The 16,567-nt window shown below is 41.1% G+C and overlaps 1 protein-coding gene across 3 annotated transcripts; it reads right to left on the bottom strand.

The window, feature by feature from the left end:
- Positions 1-2,854: 2,854 nt before the first annotated feature.
- Positions 2,855-10,351, bottom strand: LOC132979220 (gastrula zinc finger protein XlCGF57.1-like). 3 transcript variants are annotated; one of them, XR_009674039.1, is made up of 3 exons: positions 10,014-10,351; positions 3,504-5,473; positions 2,855-3,172 (listed from the first exon to the last, which is right to left on the bottom strand). XR_009674039.1 is itself a non-coding variant. In XM_061044833.1 (2 exons), exons 1-2 carry the CDS (start codon positions 10,177-10,179, stop codon positions 3,906-3,908), a joined length of 1,734 nt encoding a protein of 577 aa, XP_060900816.1. In that variant the 5' UTR covers positions 10,180-10,351; the 3' UTR covers positions 3,219-3,905. The 3 variants fall into 3 exon arrangements, 1 of the variants encoding a protein (XP_060900816.1); XR_009674038.1 differs by lacking the exon at positions 2,855-3,172 and adding an exon at positions 3,219-3,346 and having other exon boundaries at positions 3,441-5,473; XM_061044833.1 differs by lacking the exon at positions 2,855-3,172 and having other exon boundaries at positions 3,219-5,473.
- Positions 10,352-16,567: the final 6,216 nt, after the last annotated feature.

The raw sequence follows: 16,567 nt of genomic DNA on the forward strand, positions 1-16,567 counted from the left end.
TACCACAGCAGCATCTCGACACCAAGCATCACTGATGTAAACACAGACTCCACCACCTTTCTTCTTTCCTCCTTTAGTAAGGATTCTGTCTGAACGGTAGCATGTCAATTGTTCAAGCTGAACGGTGGAGTCTGGGATGCGTTCGTTCAGCCATGTCTCTGTGAAAATGTACGCGCAGCCGTCCCTCACGTCGCGATGCGCAGCTCTCAGTAGCTCTATATGGTCCATTTTATTGTCCAGAGATCTTACATTTGCCAGTAGAAGAGTTGGAAGAGCGGACCTGTGTGGTATTTTAGCCAGTCTCGCTCTTATGCCTCCACGTTTACCTCGCTTTTGTTTCCGCTCGCACCGTTTACGTTTACGTCTCCTCTCCGGGGGGTAAACCGGCTCGCGAAGCAGTCCCAAAGTTTGAAGCTGTTGTCTCAGTGATTCGGGTAATAACTCCACAGAAAGGTTGTTACTGTTTAAGTCCAGTAAAAATCAACTGACTCCAAATCAAGCATAATGTTCAGGATGGAAATAATATTGGCCTATCACAAAGGTGTCTCAACACTTCTGATTATACTTTCTGACTTTGTATACTACATGTTGTGAATAAAACTATTTAGAAACTATTCTTTGTATCAATTGACTTCAATTTTGTAAAACTGACCTATTCAGATCTGGTGTCTGCATCTCCCCAAAGAGCTGCACGTATGTCCCATACAGAGCCTGCAGCACATAAGGGTTGAGGGCGACTGGTTGGAAACCTGGGTGAGCGGTTATGCAGGCTGCAACCCCAACCTGCTCACATCTATGCATCACCTGTATGAAATGAAAAGCTGAATAACTTTGTGATGGTGCTGTGTATGGATGAATGTGTTATAACCACAAACAGTCATATGAGATCATGAACTAATAATGCAATGTGATCTCTGTATTCTTTGAAGACTTTGCAGTAGTGCCAGGTCGCAGTATGGGGTCAAACATACGTTGTTCTGTTATAGCTCTTGGTGTGCTGTTACCTTTGCACCTCCATGCAGCAGACATTCTCTTGAGGAGAGAGCTTATAGCAGTGACTACAGGAACACCTGTTGTAAAGGAAAATAAATCAAAGTGCATTGCTGTGAAATTTGGCGATTGTACATTTTAAAACCGTGGTTATTTATCTAAAATTTAAAAGCCATAAATCCTCCAGGGGGCCTTGTGTACCATTCAGAAACATCCCCCATCCTCTCCTGCAGCTCACTGTCCTCGTCATCGGCTGTCTCTGCTCTCGCTGCCCCTACTAACGGATCAAACCGATACGGATCTGGACCTCTGTGGTCGTCAGGGCCGGCCCGTGGCATAGGCAAATGCTAGGGGTGCCAGCCTCCATAGGGGTCGCCGCTGGCGCCCCATATGAGTGCGGCAGAAAAGTTGAAGATAAGAAGAAGAAATACAAGGAAAAATGCATTTCCTTCCTTCGTTTGAGTTTCATATTTAAAATTATTTAAAATAAAAAATACTTATAAATAATCATGAATACAATTTTAATAACTCTAATATTTCTTATAAATAAATACAAAATAACTAGTGTAATAGAACAAACAATACCAACCAGTGCAGGGAGCAGAAGTGGTTACAGACGGCCCAGGGACGGCAGGGGATGGATTTAAATGTTTTATAATTGCATCTGGAGAGAGAAGATGAGCATTTGTGAAACGATGGGCATTTTAGAATATAGTGTGAACACAAAAGATTATTTTCTCCTCAGAGCAGTACAGAAACCTCAGCATAGTTTTTCAGGTGAGCCCAAACGTTTTCCTAACAACCAGACCTACAACCATTAAGCATGAAGGTTCGAAGGTTTATGGAGATCGCTGTGTCCAACTATGAAAGTTTGCACCCTTGGCAAATGGAGCGAGGTACGTGCGTAATTTGGGAAGGTGTTAATTGAATGATTTATGAATGAATTGGGAGGTTCACTACAATAAGGGATTGTGCAATATTGTTGTAAGTGTTTAATGTGATGTGTGTTTGAATCAGGCCTGTTGTGATGTGGATGTTATTGTTTGTTTAAAGTAAAATGTTGCCCTGTGAAATGTTTGTTTACTAATGAATCGTAAATATTTATATATCTGTAATGATGTTCAATACACACTGTTTTCTGAATGTTCATTTTGGCTTTATTTTGCCTTTTTTCTAATTTCACGGTGCTCGAAAAGAAATAAATAAATTGCATCAGTCGAACTCCACCCTTCCTCATATGTTGTCTTGGTCGAGGGCTGCTACAGTTACACAAGCTGTTTGAAGAACTTGTGCTACCCAACACAGAGGCCTCCAAGGAAACAGAGTGACAGAAAGAAGAGAATATATCAGGAGAGAAGAAGAGTCCTTACACTGTAACTGTTTCATATTGTAGCATGTCCTGGACATGCAAAAAATGGGTGAATAACTTTACTATAGCTAACAGAAGCTCACCACCCATTAGTTAACTAGACTACTCTTTCCTAGAACTAAGTGAGAGCTCACTCCCTACCAGCCGCTAGTCTCCTCTTTCCTAGTACCTGGAGCTATGTAAAATTACTCTGCTAACACCTTTTGGAGTACAGAGGACTTGTTATAATCACAGCCCTAGGATTATCTGCCTAACATTCATTTCTAGAATAATTAGATTCAAGAATAACCCCTGGTATAGGACTCTAGATTACCCCCCGGAGAGGGAATAACTGTAACCTCTCCCCGCTAGGATGTTAGGTGTGTATGAGGTGTGTAGTAAAAGTCAGTAGAAGTGTGCCGTGGTGTGACTGCTCAAGCTTAACGTCCGAGGTTCACGGGGTCCTTAAGGGAGACTCCGGTCTTTGTGGTGTGAATAATTTCAGTCAGAAAATGATTTCAAAAAGTTTCCGAAAATGTATTAAAAAACATCAAATGATATTCCAAATGCAAATACAAAACAGTAAAAGTAAAAATATAAAAATGTAAAAAGAAAAGCAAAACACAAAGACCAAAGTCTAAACCCGAGAGTGTAGACACAGTGTAGACACTTGAGGTTATAAAAGATCTTGGTCTCAGAGACTATGTCCCAAAATGGGGATTCAAAAGTCAGAGTGACGTGGAGCCCTTTAGAAAAGTAAAAAAGAACCCCGATCAGCTTTTCCACAGTGTTTTCATAGCCAGACGGTCTCTTTTTTTCAAGATTCTGTAAAACCTCAACAATGCATATTCGTAGAAACGAGATACATCCACAGTTCATACCAAGTTCATATGTGGTTTTGATGTCAAAGCATACAAGGTAACACAGGTGATACTAAGTTCATATGTGGTTTTGATGTCAAAGCATACAAGGTAACACAGGTGATACTAAGTTCATATGTGGTTTTAGCTTGAAGACCGTGAACCAGGCAGATAAGCAGATACGCTATACACCTACGATCTCGTATGTGGTTTTACTCAAAGTATGGCACACTCATCCTGACCTCACAGGTGCGTAGGCACCGCGGGTGTGTGTAGGATTGACAGGAAATATAAAAGCCAAAAACCAAAAGTCGTAGCGACAATATGACATATGAATGAATATGATGAAAAGATTAAGTGATAACAAAAGTAAATATATGAAGTAAATGATAAACTGATTAAATGATAATAAAAGAAAAAGTAAATATATGATGAAAAAAATTCAACAATTGCATAACTCTTTCTGATCTTTCAACAATATAAACACTTTAAATTCAAACGTCATAGCTGATCCCAACTTACTGGTTCAAATGTCAGCAACAAAACATCAATGTCAAAAAAGTACAGACAGATTTCTGTGAATAGAATTGTCTTATATCCCTTTATAACAACAGTTATACATCTGTTAGTCAATACATACTTATGAATACACATTAGTGATGTTGTTAACTTAGAATCCTTTGGATCAGTTTTAACATTACAAAGGATTAGCATTTCTCTCCTATGTGAATCATCATGTGTCTGTTCAGATGTCCCTTAGAACTAAACCTTTTACCACACTCAAAGCAGCTGAAGGGTTTCTCTGCTGTGTGAATCATCATGTGTTTGTTCAGACTTCCTCTTTGGGTAAAACTTTTACTGCAAACAGAACAGCTGAAGGGTTTCTCTCCTGTATGAACTAACATGTGTGTGGTCAGACTACCTCTTAGGGTAAAGCTTTTACTGCAAACAGAGCAGCTGAAGGGTTTCTCTCCTATATGAACTAACATGTGTGTGGTCAGACTTATTCTATGGGTAAAGCTTTTACTGCAAACAGAGCAGCTGAAAGCTTTCTCTCCTGTATGAACTAACATGTGTGTGGTCAGACTTTGTTTATGGGTAAAGCTTTTACTGCAAACAGAGCATCTGAAGGGTTTCTCTCCTGTATGAACTAACATGTGTGTGGTCAGACTTCCTCTTTGGGTAAAGCTTTTACTGCAAATAGAACAGCTGAAGGGTTTCTCTCCTGTATGAATTAACATGTGTGTGGTCAGACTTCCTCTTTGAGTAAAACTTTTACTGCAATCAGAGCAGCTGAAGGGTTTCTCTACTGTATGAACTAAAATGTGTGTGGTCAGAGTTCCTCTTTGGGTAAAACTTTTACTGCAAACAGAGCAGCTGAAGGGTTTCTCTCCTGTATGAATTAACATGTGTGTGGTCAGAAGTTGTCTTCGGGTAAAGCTTTTACTGCAAACAGAGCAGCTGAAGTCTTTCTCTCCTGTGTGAACTAACATGTGTGCGGTCAGGTGTCCTCTTTGGGTAAAGCTTTTACTGCAAACAGAGCAGGTGAACGGTTTCTCTCCTGTGTGAACCAACATGTGTCTGGTCAGCTGTGCCTCAGAACTTAACCTTTTACCACACTCAGAACAGCTGAAGGGTTTCTCTCCTGTGTGAATCATCATGTGTTTGGTCAGATATCCTCTATAGGTAAAACTTTTACTGCAAACAGAGCAGCTGAAGGGTTTCTCTCCTGTATGAACCAACATGTGTCTGGTCAGAGTCCCTTTTCGGTTAAATCTTTTACCACACTCCGAGCAGCTGTGTTGTCTCTTACCAGTCTTTAGTTTCTTATTTTTCAAGTTTAATTCTGACAGATCTTCTCTTGTCTCTTGCCAATCGTCACTGTCATCAGTCTCAGGTTCATCAGAGTCTTCAGTCTCGACCTCAGTCTCTGGTTGTAAACGTCTCTCTGGATCTGAGTCTCTCTCTGGTTCTGCTCCTCCACAGTCCTCTCCATCAACTCCTGTTTCCATCTGTTCAGTTTGTCTCTGATGAAGCTGTGAGGACTGAGGTTTCTCTTCATCATCTTCACTCTTCACAGAAACAGGAGTGAAGGGGAACTTGGTGGTATCAGCCTCCTCCAGTCCTTGAAGCTGTTCTTCCTCCTGACTGATCCACAGTTCCTCATGTTCTTCTTTAATGTGTTGGGGCTTAGTGTCCTCCTGGTCCAGAATGTGGCTCCACTCCTGCTGCTCAGGTGGAAGCTCTTCTTTACTCACCAACAGCTGCTGGACATCTGCAGGACACAGTAAACAAACATTAACGGTACTTAAACTGCTTTTTAAATATTAATAAGGGCTGTTAAATGATTTCATTTTTAAAGGCTGGAAATCAATAGTTGATTGGAATTGACCACATTTCACAGCTTCAAAACAACTCTAAATAGCTTATTTTGTGCAGTCTGTAATTTGTTTTTTAGAGACTGTGTTAAACTATTGTACCAGACGGTGGCAGCATAATCAAAGTGACTGAAAGCCAATGCTCCTGCTAGTGTTTTTAGGGTTGGTATATCCAATAATTCGGCTTTTCTTGCAAGGAATTTTGTTTAATTGTAAATTTTACTGTGAGCTCTTAAGGCCATATCCTTCCCTGATTAAATATTATCCAGAACACATCCAAGGTAATTTACAGACCATTTTGATAAAATTAATGTCTGACCAATCTTTACATTGAAATCAGGTGATTTTCTCAATTTGATTCGTGACCCTAAGAGGATGGCCTCTGTCTTTCCTAAATGAAGGGAAAGTTTGTTATCTGAGAGCCATCTCACCACCTTTTGAACCTCTACACTCAAGGTGTCTTCCACAACTATTTTATCTTTTTGGGATACTAATAATGCAGCATCATCAGCATATAAAAATATATCACATGAACAAGCTGAGTGAAGATAATTGATAATAAAAACAATAAAGGCAACAAGTTGATTTAATTGAAAATTAAATTAAGTCAACTTAATATTTTCAAAATGTGTATAATTGTTGTTGCAGTCGAACATTTTAATTAACAATAAAAGCAAATAACAAAATTACATTCTTATTACGTTTTATTTCAGAAGTCGAGAAAAAATAATACCTTGCTTTACAAATCTCTGCAAGTTTTTAGGTTTTCAACCTTTCTATTAGACAGTTACCAGTCTTTTGTTGTCCAGTGAATGAATGCCTGGTTACCTACTCAAAAAAAAGAAATACAATGCTACTGGTAGCTACGGATTTACAGGTTGGAAGGCCCCATGCTTTAACAGCTCCAACAACCCTGAATCATCAGATCTAGAGGACATACGTTTTATGTGAACATACACATTAATATAACACTGTAAAAGTTTGAACCATCAGCTTAAAACTCTGGTATAAAAATTCTTAACAATGCCATCCAGCATAAAGTGCAAACAGTGCACAAACATGTTAAAATGCTAAAATAAAAATGCACCTGATATCTGGAACTGTAACATAACTACTTGGAACCCTGTTTTACAGTACAAGCTGATTTTTCAGAGTCTGAATTTCGGGTGCCAGCTCACTTTTACCCAGCTTGAGCATCACCTGCTGGACAAAAAGAAGGTGTTTTTCATGAACTTGGGATAGTCCAGGTGCAGGGTGTATATCAGTCCAAAAAGGACACAGAAGGCCTGAGGAAGGTTAGCCAGCTCATCCAACACCACACTCCCTTCCAAGATGATCCCCACTCTGGATGGGTTCTGGATAGATACATGCTCATTCTTGAGCCGGCAAAGGAACAGAGAGAGGAACACCTGCGTGTCAAGGCCAGTCTGACGTCGGTGCCCGTGGAGCCACAGCATCCACAAGAGCTGAGAAGGAGGCAGTGTCAGACAAACACGCACTGCAAGAAAAACATGACCACTGTCTCCTGCAAGGGGTGCAGGCACCCTGTGAGTGGGAAGTGCACCGTAAAGGTTGAGCATGACGTGCAGCAGGTTTGTGCATGACGTGCCGCGGCGCTGTCCAAGGTGCCGATCGATCATTTGTTCATCTGTTTGTTTGTTCGCCGCTGCATCTCTTATGGAGTTCTGCAGTTATTTTTATAGGCTATATAGTTTGTCATGCCCATAGATAGCCGTGTTTTTGTTGTTTTTGGCGTGTGTGTGTTGGTCAGTGATTTCCTCTATGTCGGGGAAACAAACCCAGTTGTAGAGAGGAGGAGAAGGAGCATCGGTGTTTATCTCTTTTTTTTGCAGTGTGTTTATTAAAATGCATAGCCTAATATAGCCAACAGTATAATAGACTAAAAGTCATGTCTGTTTCATTATTGTACAATGTGTTTTAGCAACGGGAGACGTGGAGCAGCAGTACAAAACGGCGCTCTAAAAAAGCCGACAGATATTGTAAATTGACATGCGACATTTAAAAGGTTACCAATCCTGTCTTATGCTGATAGTCTATTTGGTTTGTAGATAAAAGTAAGTTGTATTTAACTTCATCAACTTCGGACACAAACACTTTCATTTGCATATGCCCTCTGAAAGACGGCTGCGGCGCTTGGAGGGGGGTCTAGACTGTTGGTGGTCGTAGTGTTAACGGTCCGGAGGACGAAGTTGCAGCGAAGATGCCCGTTACCTGCAACCTAAAATTTCAAATGGCGCTCATTCACAACGCAAAGGAGATGAAGAGGCGTGGTTATTACTAAAACTTTGTATTTTAAGGCCATTTAACTTAAAGTTATTCACACATTCGACTATGTCTAAAAATTAGGAGAATATAGCATTTTAACTCGGGCACTCTTTAGCTCTGTTGGAACATTACCCTGTTCTATTGACATATTTATTATATGGGTCACAGATGGAGCAATAATAACTCCAGAGTCTCTAAGAAACCTCACTTGAATGTTATCTAAACCTGTAGCTTTACTAGGATTGAGTTCCTGCAGTCTCTTAAAGACCTTACTATCAATCACTTTACAAAAAGAAAATGATCCTGTCTGAATGCCGTATTGTGAGTAATGCCTCTGCACCTGCTCCTCATTGAATACACCCGAGTGATCAGGGAGCTTCTCTACTAGATTTTCAGCTACTGTAGTAAAGTAGATATTTAAATAATCAGCCACCTCATTTTTGTCTGCGGTAACTTTACCGTCTCTTATATTGAATAAAATCACTCTCATTTTGGTTCTTCTTAAATTCTTTAAAAGCTGAATTTCTTAATGTAATGACCTTTAAAATATCATCTGACATCCAAGGCTCAGTTCTTTGCTTTATTCTGATGGTCTTAGAGGGTGCTCTGTTATTCACAGCTTGAAGAAAACTTGATTTAAAAAATAACCCAGGCTTTGTCAACACTGTCACAATTCATAACTTCAGACCAGTTTACAGTTCTCAAGTGTTCACATAGAGCAGATGGACTGTAATTCTTAAGGCTTGTGAATGTCTGTATTCAAGTCCCCGGTGATTATGACCTCTGATTTTGTAAAATCAACAGAGTTATTGCATGTTTCCTCCAGCAGCTCGTAAAAATGATACTCCGGTGGATGATAGCAGGCCCCGACTAAGATGGGTTTAGTTTTGGGTAGTAAAACATCCAGCCATACTGCCTCGATTAGGTCGCTGTTCAAGTCAGATCCTACATTAAAAGCCAAATGCGATCTGATATAAACACACAGACCTCCTCCTTTCCTGATTCTATCTCTTCTTATCGCCGTATAATTTGCTATTTCATTTTCTGCATCACAAACGAAGGTATCCAACCGTGTTTCAGAGAATGATAAAATCGCCACTCTACTCTGAAGGCAGAGATGGAGAAATTCATGTACCTTTGGAATAAGACTCCAGATGTTGAGGTGTAGCAGGTGAAGTCAACTCTGTGCAAACACAGAATTAAAGTCACTGAGTTCGATGTTGTGTGTCTCTGTGGCACTGGTCTGACCTGAAGTGTGAGTGATCCTTTTGCAGCGGTCTCACTTTCTCTAGTTGGTGTTGCAATCCCATCCTCGTCTACCATGGGGTGTGAGAATTCAATCCTGGATGATTGTAATGGTAAACGTGTCTCTACTTTTAAAGCTAAACTTAAAACCTCTGTTCTCTCAAGCATACGAATAATTAGTCTTTGAGTATGTGTGTGTATGTTTTTTGTTTTGTCATGATTGTTGAGATAACCATTTGTCTCTTGTATTCCTGTTTTTATCATCAATGTAGAGCACATTGAGCTCACCTATAATTAAAAGTGCTTTATAAATGTTCTGTTCTATTCTATTTGTCAGCTCCTTTACGGTAAACAAGACGAGGGTCCTGCAGACCCACGTGACACGACTGAAAGGAGACACTTCAAAATAAAAGCACAGAAAAGGATAGAAAGAATGCAATGTGATTTTCCCTGTATTAAATTGCACTTAAAAGCATTGTCTTCATAGGTTACTGAAATTATGTGTAACCCTATCCAGACATTGATTTTATGTGCAAATCAAAACAGCGACAGTCACATTGCATCCTGTTGTCTGATCAAAGTTTGACCATAGTTTACTTTAAATGTTTACAGTGAAATGTTCCCACATTTATTATTACACTGATGGACCATGTCTAGTATAGCTATCTATCTAGTCTTTTGTCTGGCTTTTATTTTGAAGGGTTTTCTTTTAGTCCAGTGTCACATGGGTCCGCACGACTCGCTTCTTGTTTACTCTGAGTAGTCCTTTATTTCTGCAGCATTGAACTCAACTACTTTAGCTATGTTAGCTAGCATCACTGAGTGTTGCTGTATCTGTACCTAGAGTGTCCACTTTTCCAGTTAGCTGGTTTATAGTGTTCAGGACTTCGTTCATTCCTTCCCTACCTTCCTCTGACCCAGTGTCCTTCTTTTTAGTTGCTGGTGGGTTCTTCGCTGGAGAGAAAGGCTCTTTTCTTTTGGAGCTCTCGGTAGAGACCTCCATCTTAGCATCATCATGACCGTAAATCTCCGAGCTACTGCGGGCTGAAGAGAGCTTCTTGTTCGTCTTCATGCTGCAATTTCCGGAGCACTGTATGGTTAAAGCGTCGGTATGATGTATTAGAGATTCATACGATCACATAGAATTGAGGTGGATTTTAAAGTATGTGTAAAATTAGGACAAAAAGACGGAGCTCAGAAAATACGCTGCACCCGGTCCGCCATCTTGCCTTCTTCCTCGTCTTCTTCTTCTTCTTCTTTGGATTTTATTGGCAGCTGGCATCCAAAAAGTTGCACTACTGCCATCTGCTGGATTTAATTATTACTCACATTCCTAAATCCTCCTCAATAAACCTGTTCTCAAGAGATATTTAAACAAACATCTTCAGCCTCTCCCTCTCTCCCCTCACTCCAAAATACTTTTTAAATCTCTTCTCACTTGTCTCTTCCCTCTCTCTCTCCATTTCTGACATCATGTTCTGTCTATGTGCTACATACTTTCTACATTTAATAACTACATGTTCAACTGTTTCTGTACCTCACAAAGACCGGATGAATGTTTTCCAGTGATATGTAGAGTACTATTTAAATGACTGTGACTGATTCTTAACCTGGTCATTACGACCTCCTCTCTTATGCCCCCCCCTCTCTTTTACTTTATCTATTTTCCTCTGAATGGAGTATAAATGTCTTCCCTTTGTCTGACTGAGATTCCTGTTTGATTTGACATGTGACTCTTTTCCCCTCTGACTTCAATCATTTAATGTTAACATGACTCCTCTCCAGCTTTTCATTTCCTGCTCTGCCTGTATGTGCAGAAATCAACATGAATACCACCTCTGACCCCTGTCTGACCTCTCTCCCACAGCTCTGTGCACTGCTGGAGTAAAGAGAGGCTGACTTCATAATCCTCATTGCATTTAAAGAGACACACACCAAAACGGAGCGTTCAGAGAGAGCTGGATTATTCAGGGTCACAAACCTTCTCTGATGCTTGATTCATGTTTGATTCATGCCCAAATTTCCCCTCGTCACACCCTCCCCCTAAAGAACTTGGTCCCACCCAGTACCAATAAACAAAGTACCATATTTCCCAAATGTAGTAATCAAAAACCCAATATATCTTATATTATCCCAATGTTAGTTTCAGCTTCCCTCTCAGCAGCCTGGATCAGGTCCTAGGAGCACTTTAAGAGTATGAACAAAACAAAAACACAGGACAAACAAGGCAACCAAATGCAGTTTTTAAGAGACCAGTCTGGATTAGGCATCTTTAAACACCAGGGGTCAGGACTTTGCTTCCTGCTTTCTTACAGTGCAGACGCTTTTCTTCTTGCTCTCTGCTTTGCTTACATTCTTTTGCTGATATCTTCTTTTTTCTAAACCTAATTTAATCGACAGCCGGTCCTGGACATTTCCAAATCCTCAGGACTGTATCTTTTGATAGATACAAGAGGTCTTTAGCCATATTTTTAACATTTTTTAACCTCTGCTTCGCTACACTGTGACTGTGGCCTGACAAGAGCACAAGCCTGCGCTGCAGTACTTTGAAACGCTGTACACAGCTAAAGCTAATCAGCAACAAGATGCCTCCCTTCTTCAAGGACGATTACCACAAACTTCTAAAGAAAATTGCAGTGCTGGAAACAAAGATGAATCGCCTAGAAGTGAATGTGGAAGTGAACGGACTGTGCGGGAATGACACCACATTACCACTAACTCAAGAATAGTGGACAAGAGCAAGCTAACACACGGCTAAGGAGCACAGAGACAATGACAAAGACAAAGGTGGGCTCTGTTTTGTCTAATAAGTCTACGAATGGTAGTCCTCCTTGGAACTGTCTTGGTGCTAAGCCAAAGAAGAAATCATTTCTCTGGGAAATGGGAGGACGGATAACAGGCAGAGCACAGCGAGCTGAGATATGTGATGAGACCGGCTGGCCTGCACTACCTCCCCTGCAAAGTGCCTCTTCAACCCCTGTATCAAGAGGGACACAGCCGCGGACAGCTGCGAAAGGGAAGGTTAGGAACAAACCTCCCCCACAAATGAATGTGGAACTACAGAACAGATATTCCCCTCTGTTGCAGAGCCCTGGATCTTCATCTGGTTCTCCATCCTCAGACACCAGGGTAAGGACTGAAAACATATCAAAAAGTAAAAGGCTACAGGGAAAGCTAAAGCCTGGGCTTGAAACTCTGATTGTGGGTGACTTTGCTGTTATAGATGTACAAAGGATGTGCGGTAAAAACACAGAAGTACTGTGTTTTCCCAGAGATATGGTCTCTGATTTAGCAGAAAGGATCCTGCATACTGTGGCTGAACACCCGACTGTGAAGAATGTCATACTGCACATTGGGCCAAATGATGTCACAAAACAACAATCAGAAGTCTTGAAGCAGGACTTCACTGGTCTGCTGAAGATGGTCAGCCCCTTGGATGTGGATGTGTTTATCAGTGGTCCCATACCACCAGTCAGAAGAGCAGAGGAGAGATTCAGCAGGTTGTTGAATAACTGGCTTACAACTGCATGTAATGCCCATTCAGTGAATTTTATTAACAATTTTTACATTTCCTGGGAGCGCAGACGTCTTTTTAAGGCAGATGGATTTTGCCTGAACATGTCAGGGGTGAAACTGTTCACCTCTAACCTATTTTACTCTCTGCCTTAAACATCAGTTCTCTCTGCCAAGGACAAGAGACAAAAGAAAACAGCTTTCAAGAAAGACAAAACACAGCGTGATGGAAACCTTCGTCAAGAATCACGTCTGCCAGTATCTGAGGAGAGATCTAAAGAGGAGAGACATCGGAACCAAGAGGAGGGGTCTCCATCCACCTCCGACCCCCTCACCAACACCTGTGAAGTCTCACCGCCCTTACCCTCTCGAACCCCGATCAGATCATCTCCCTCCTCCCCCCACCTGGAGTTCACTGACCAGATGAAGGAGCTGGTCAATGCTGGATTAAAAAGGACCCCCCGCCCTTCTCCCTTTTTCTCTTCCATAAACACCCAACGGCGCCCACCATCGCCCATTCCGACATGGCCCTCACCCCCCCGTCCCTCCGCGGGTGCGTCATGTTTTGTCTCCTCAGCTTGATAAGGATGAAATGCAGAACATTCAGAGGTCAAACTGATGTGACGATAGGTGATAGAAGAATAAAGGGGACTCTGCCAAGAAACAAAAGGCAGTTATGTGATTTTGCAAACTTGTCAAACTTAGCATCCGTTCCTTTTGATCCACAACCTGTCCCAAAAATGCTAGCAGATGAAGCTTCTAGGACCCTAAAGCTGGCTCTACTAAACATTAGATCACTGGCAGGGAAATCATTTTTAATCAATGATTTTATTATTGAGCACAAGTTTGATTTGATGTTTTTAACTGAAACTTGGTTAGATCAAAATAACAGTGCAGCTGTTCTTAGAGTCAACCCCTCACAACTTCAGTTTTGTAAGCTAGAGTGCATAAGAGAGGAGGAGGAGTTACAGTTTTGTTTAATGATTCCTTCCAATGTAAGCAATTATCTTTTGGAAATTTAGCTTCTTTTGAATATGTGGCCCTTCAGTCCAGCCCCAGAGCCATGTTCCTAAATATTTACAGGCCACCTAAATACTGTGCAAACTTTTTTGATGATTTCACTGAACTGCTGTCTGTGATCTGTATTGACTTTGACTGTGTTATTATTGTTGGTGATTTTAACATCCATGTTGATAACCCCCAGGACAGAGGGACTAAAGAACTGTTTCACACTCTTGATAGCTTTGGGCTGACTCAGCACGTGACAGAGCCCACACACAACAGAGGGCACACTCTGGACTTAATCATCTCTAGGGGCTTGGACATCTCCAAGGTTGTTGTTTCAGATGTTGCCCTCTCTGATCACTCCTGTGTTTTATTTGAGAGTACTATGTTATCATAACTACGCAGACGACACACAAATATATATTACAATGTCGCCAAGCAACCATGGTCCCATAAAAGCACTGGGGAAATGCATAGAGCAAATCAATGAGTGGATGTGCAAAAATGTTCTCCAGCTAAACAAAGACAAAACTGAGGTTGTTGTTTTTGGAGCAAAGGAGGAGCGACTAAGAGTCAGCAATCACCTTCAGTCAGTAAGACTTAAAACCACAGACCGGGCAAGAAATCTGGGCGTAATGATGGACTCAGACCTCAATTTTAAAAGCCACATTAAGACAATTACAAAGTCAGCCCACTATCACCTGAAGAACATATCAAGAATCAGAGGACTTATGTCCCAGCAGGACCTGGAAAAACTAGTCCATGCTTTTATCTTCAGTCGTCTTGATCACTGCAACAGTGTCTTTACAGGTCTGCCTGAAACATCAGTCAGACAACTACAGCTGATCCAGAACGCTGCTGCTAGAGTCCTCACCAAAACCAAGAAAATGGATCACATCAGTCCAGTTCTGAGGTCTTTACACCGGCTCCCAGTCTGTCAGAGAATAGACTTTAAAATCCTGCTGCTGGTTTATAAAGCGCTTAAAGGTTTAGGGCCAAAATACATTAGTGACCTCCTGATTAATTACGAACCATCCAGACCGCTCAGGTGGTCTGGGACAGGTCTGCTCTCTGTCCCCAGAGTCAGAACCAAACACGGAGAAGCAGCGTTTAGTTTCTATGCTCCTTATATCTGGATCAAACTCAGACCCAGAAACTCTCAGCTGTTTTAAATCGAGGTTGAAGACTCACCTGTTTACAGCTGCCTTTCATTAAACAGCTTTAATAAGATTTTAAATTTTAACTCTGCACTGTAACTTTTAACTCTTTTTATATTTTTACTTTATTTATTTCAATTAATTTCATTTGAATTATTTTTATTTGAACATATGTTCAGATTTAATAATTCCAGTGGTTTTTTTTTTTATATTCTATTTTAGTGTTTCTTTTCTCTGAAATGATGTGTGAAGCACTTTGAATTGTCTTGTTGTTGAAATGTGCTATATAAATAAACTTGCCTTGCCTTCTATTGACAAGGCTAATAACTATCTTACAAAATCAGAGGGACAACACTGGCACCAACATACATGTTGGAATGGTGTAGCGCCCAAACAGAAACCAAACTTTCTGTGTCGGTGATGAGATCAAACAGTACAAAGTTAACCTCTTGAAGTAGCAACTGACAAGCCGCTCAAGCCCTAGCTTTCTTTCTTAAACTAACACGACTGCAGTTTCTACCTTTGAATCATTACCACAACTCTGGAAAGTGTGATCAAGGTTAAGTGCAGCAAGCACTGTCACGTTCTTAGTACACAGAACCACATCCACATTATCGAACTCTGGAGCAAAAGCTGGAGATGAACTATACTTTTCATGAGCTCTCAAGTCTTTCACTATCTGGTTTGTAACTTCCATGACAAACCCTCAAAGTGGTATCAAGAGTTGCTGATGCTTCCTCCTCCCCATCAAAAAGTGCTCCCAAATCAGGTGGGAGAACAGCACCAGGTTCATCCCCTCGAGGTGTCCGGCAAAAAGAAGGACCCACCTCATCAGGACAGACAGGTGCAAACTCTGGACACCCCACAACAACCTCAGGTCCCCGCAAGACAAACTGCATCTCAACCACAACATCCAGAAACCGCCCATCAGCAAAGACACATTCCCCAGCCAAATCACTCCCCAGAACGTCAATCCCATAGACCGGCAGCTGAGGACAAACATCCAAAGGAACTTCCCCTTCTACCGTGTCTGAACCAAGGTCAGCTCTATGCACAGGTGCAGACACAACTTTTAATCCAAATCCCACAACAGGAACCAATTCCCCTGTGTCTGAAAAAGGCAAAACAGGCATGCTAGTGAGACTGTCTAGTGCACCCATGATACTTATTGAGCAATGTTCACTGTGGCTCAAACTTTCCAAAATTGAACCATCAGCAAATTTACCGTCTTTAATGAGTTGCATTTTGTACTTTTCAAGGTCTAGTTTTTTCTTTTTTGTTTCAAATGTTAAACCTGCATCAACAAAACTAGGTGTAATGCCTGCCCCTATTTTAAGGACTCTTGCATCCAAAAAATTAGCTTTCAGAGGATTGTTACTCATACACAGAAGCCATTGTCAAAATCCCAAGTCAAGTCTGCCACTGATTAAATACCAAGTTTAAAAACCAACTTAAACAAACATCTCAAAAAATGTAATGTAACAAGGTAATCAGTCCAACAAACAAAGAGAATATGCTGCTTTACTTTACAAGCTTTATGGAGACACCCCAACACCTACACTAATAACTAACTCACCTCAGCCTCACTTCTTCAATGACTTGTTGAGCTCGAGGCGTCTCCCAAACTCGGACACCATCCCAGAAGACCACTGACCTAGTCACCTGAAACACACCGAATTTGGTGAACCCCCTCCCCAGAGTTACCACCAAAAATAAAAAAGGCAAAATAACAAAGTGGCAAGTCCTGCTTGCCCGGCGGCTTGCTGATCAGGCTGCTCAAAAATA

Source organism: Labrus mixtus, chromosome 1 (assembly GCF_963584025.1).
Source record: "Labrus mixtus chromosome 1, fLabMix1.1, whole genome shotgun sequence".
Lineage (NCBI taxonomy): Eukaryota > Metazoa > Chordata > Actinopteri > Labriformes > Labridae > Labrus > Labrus mixtus.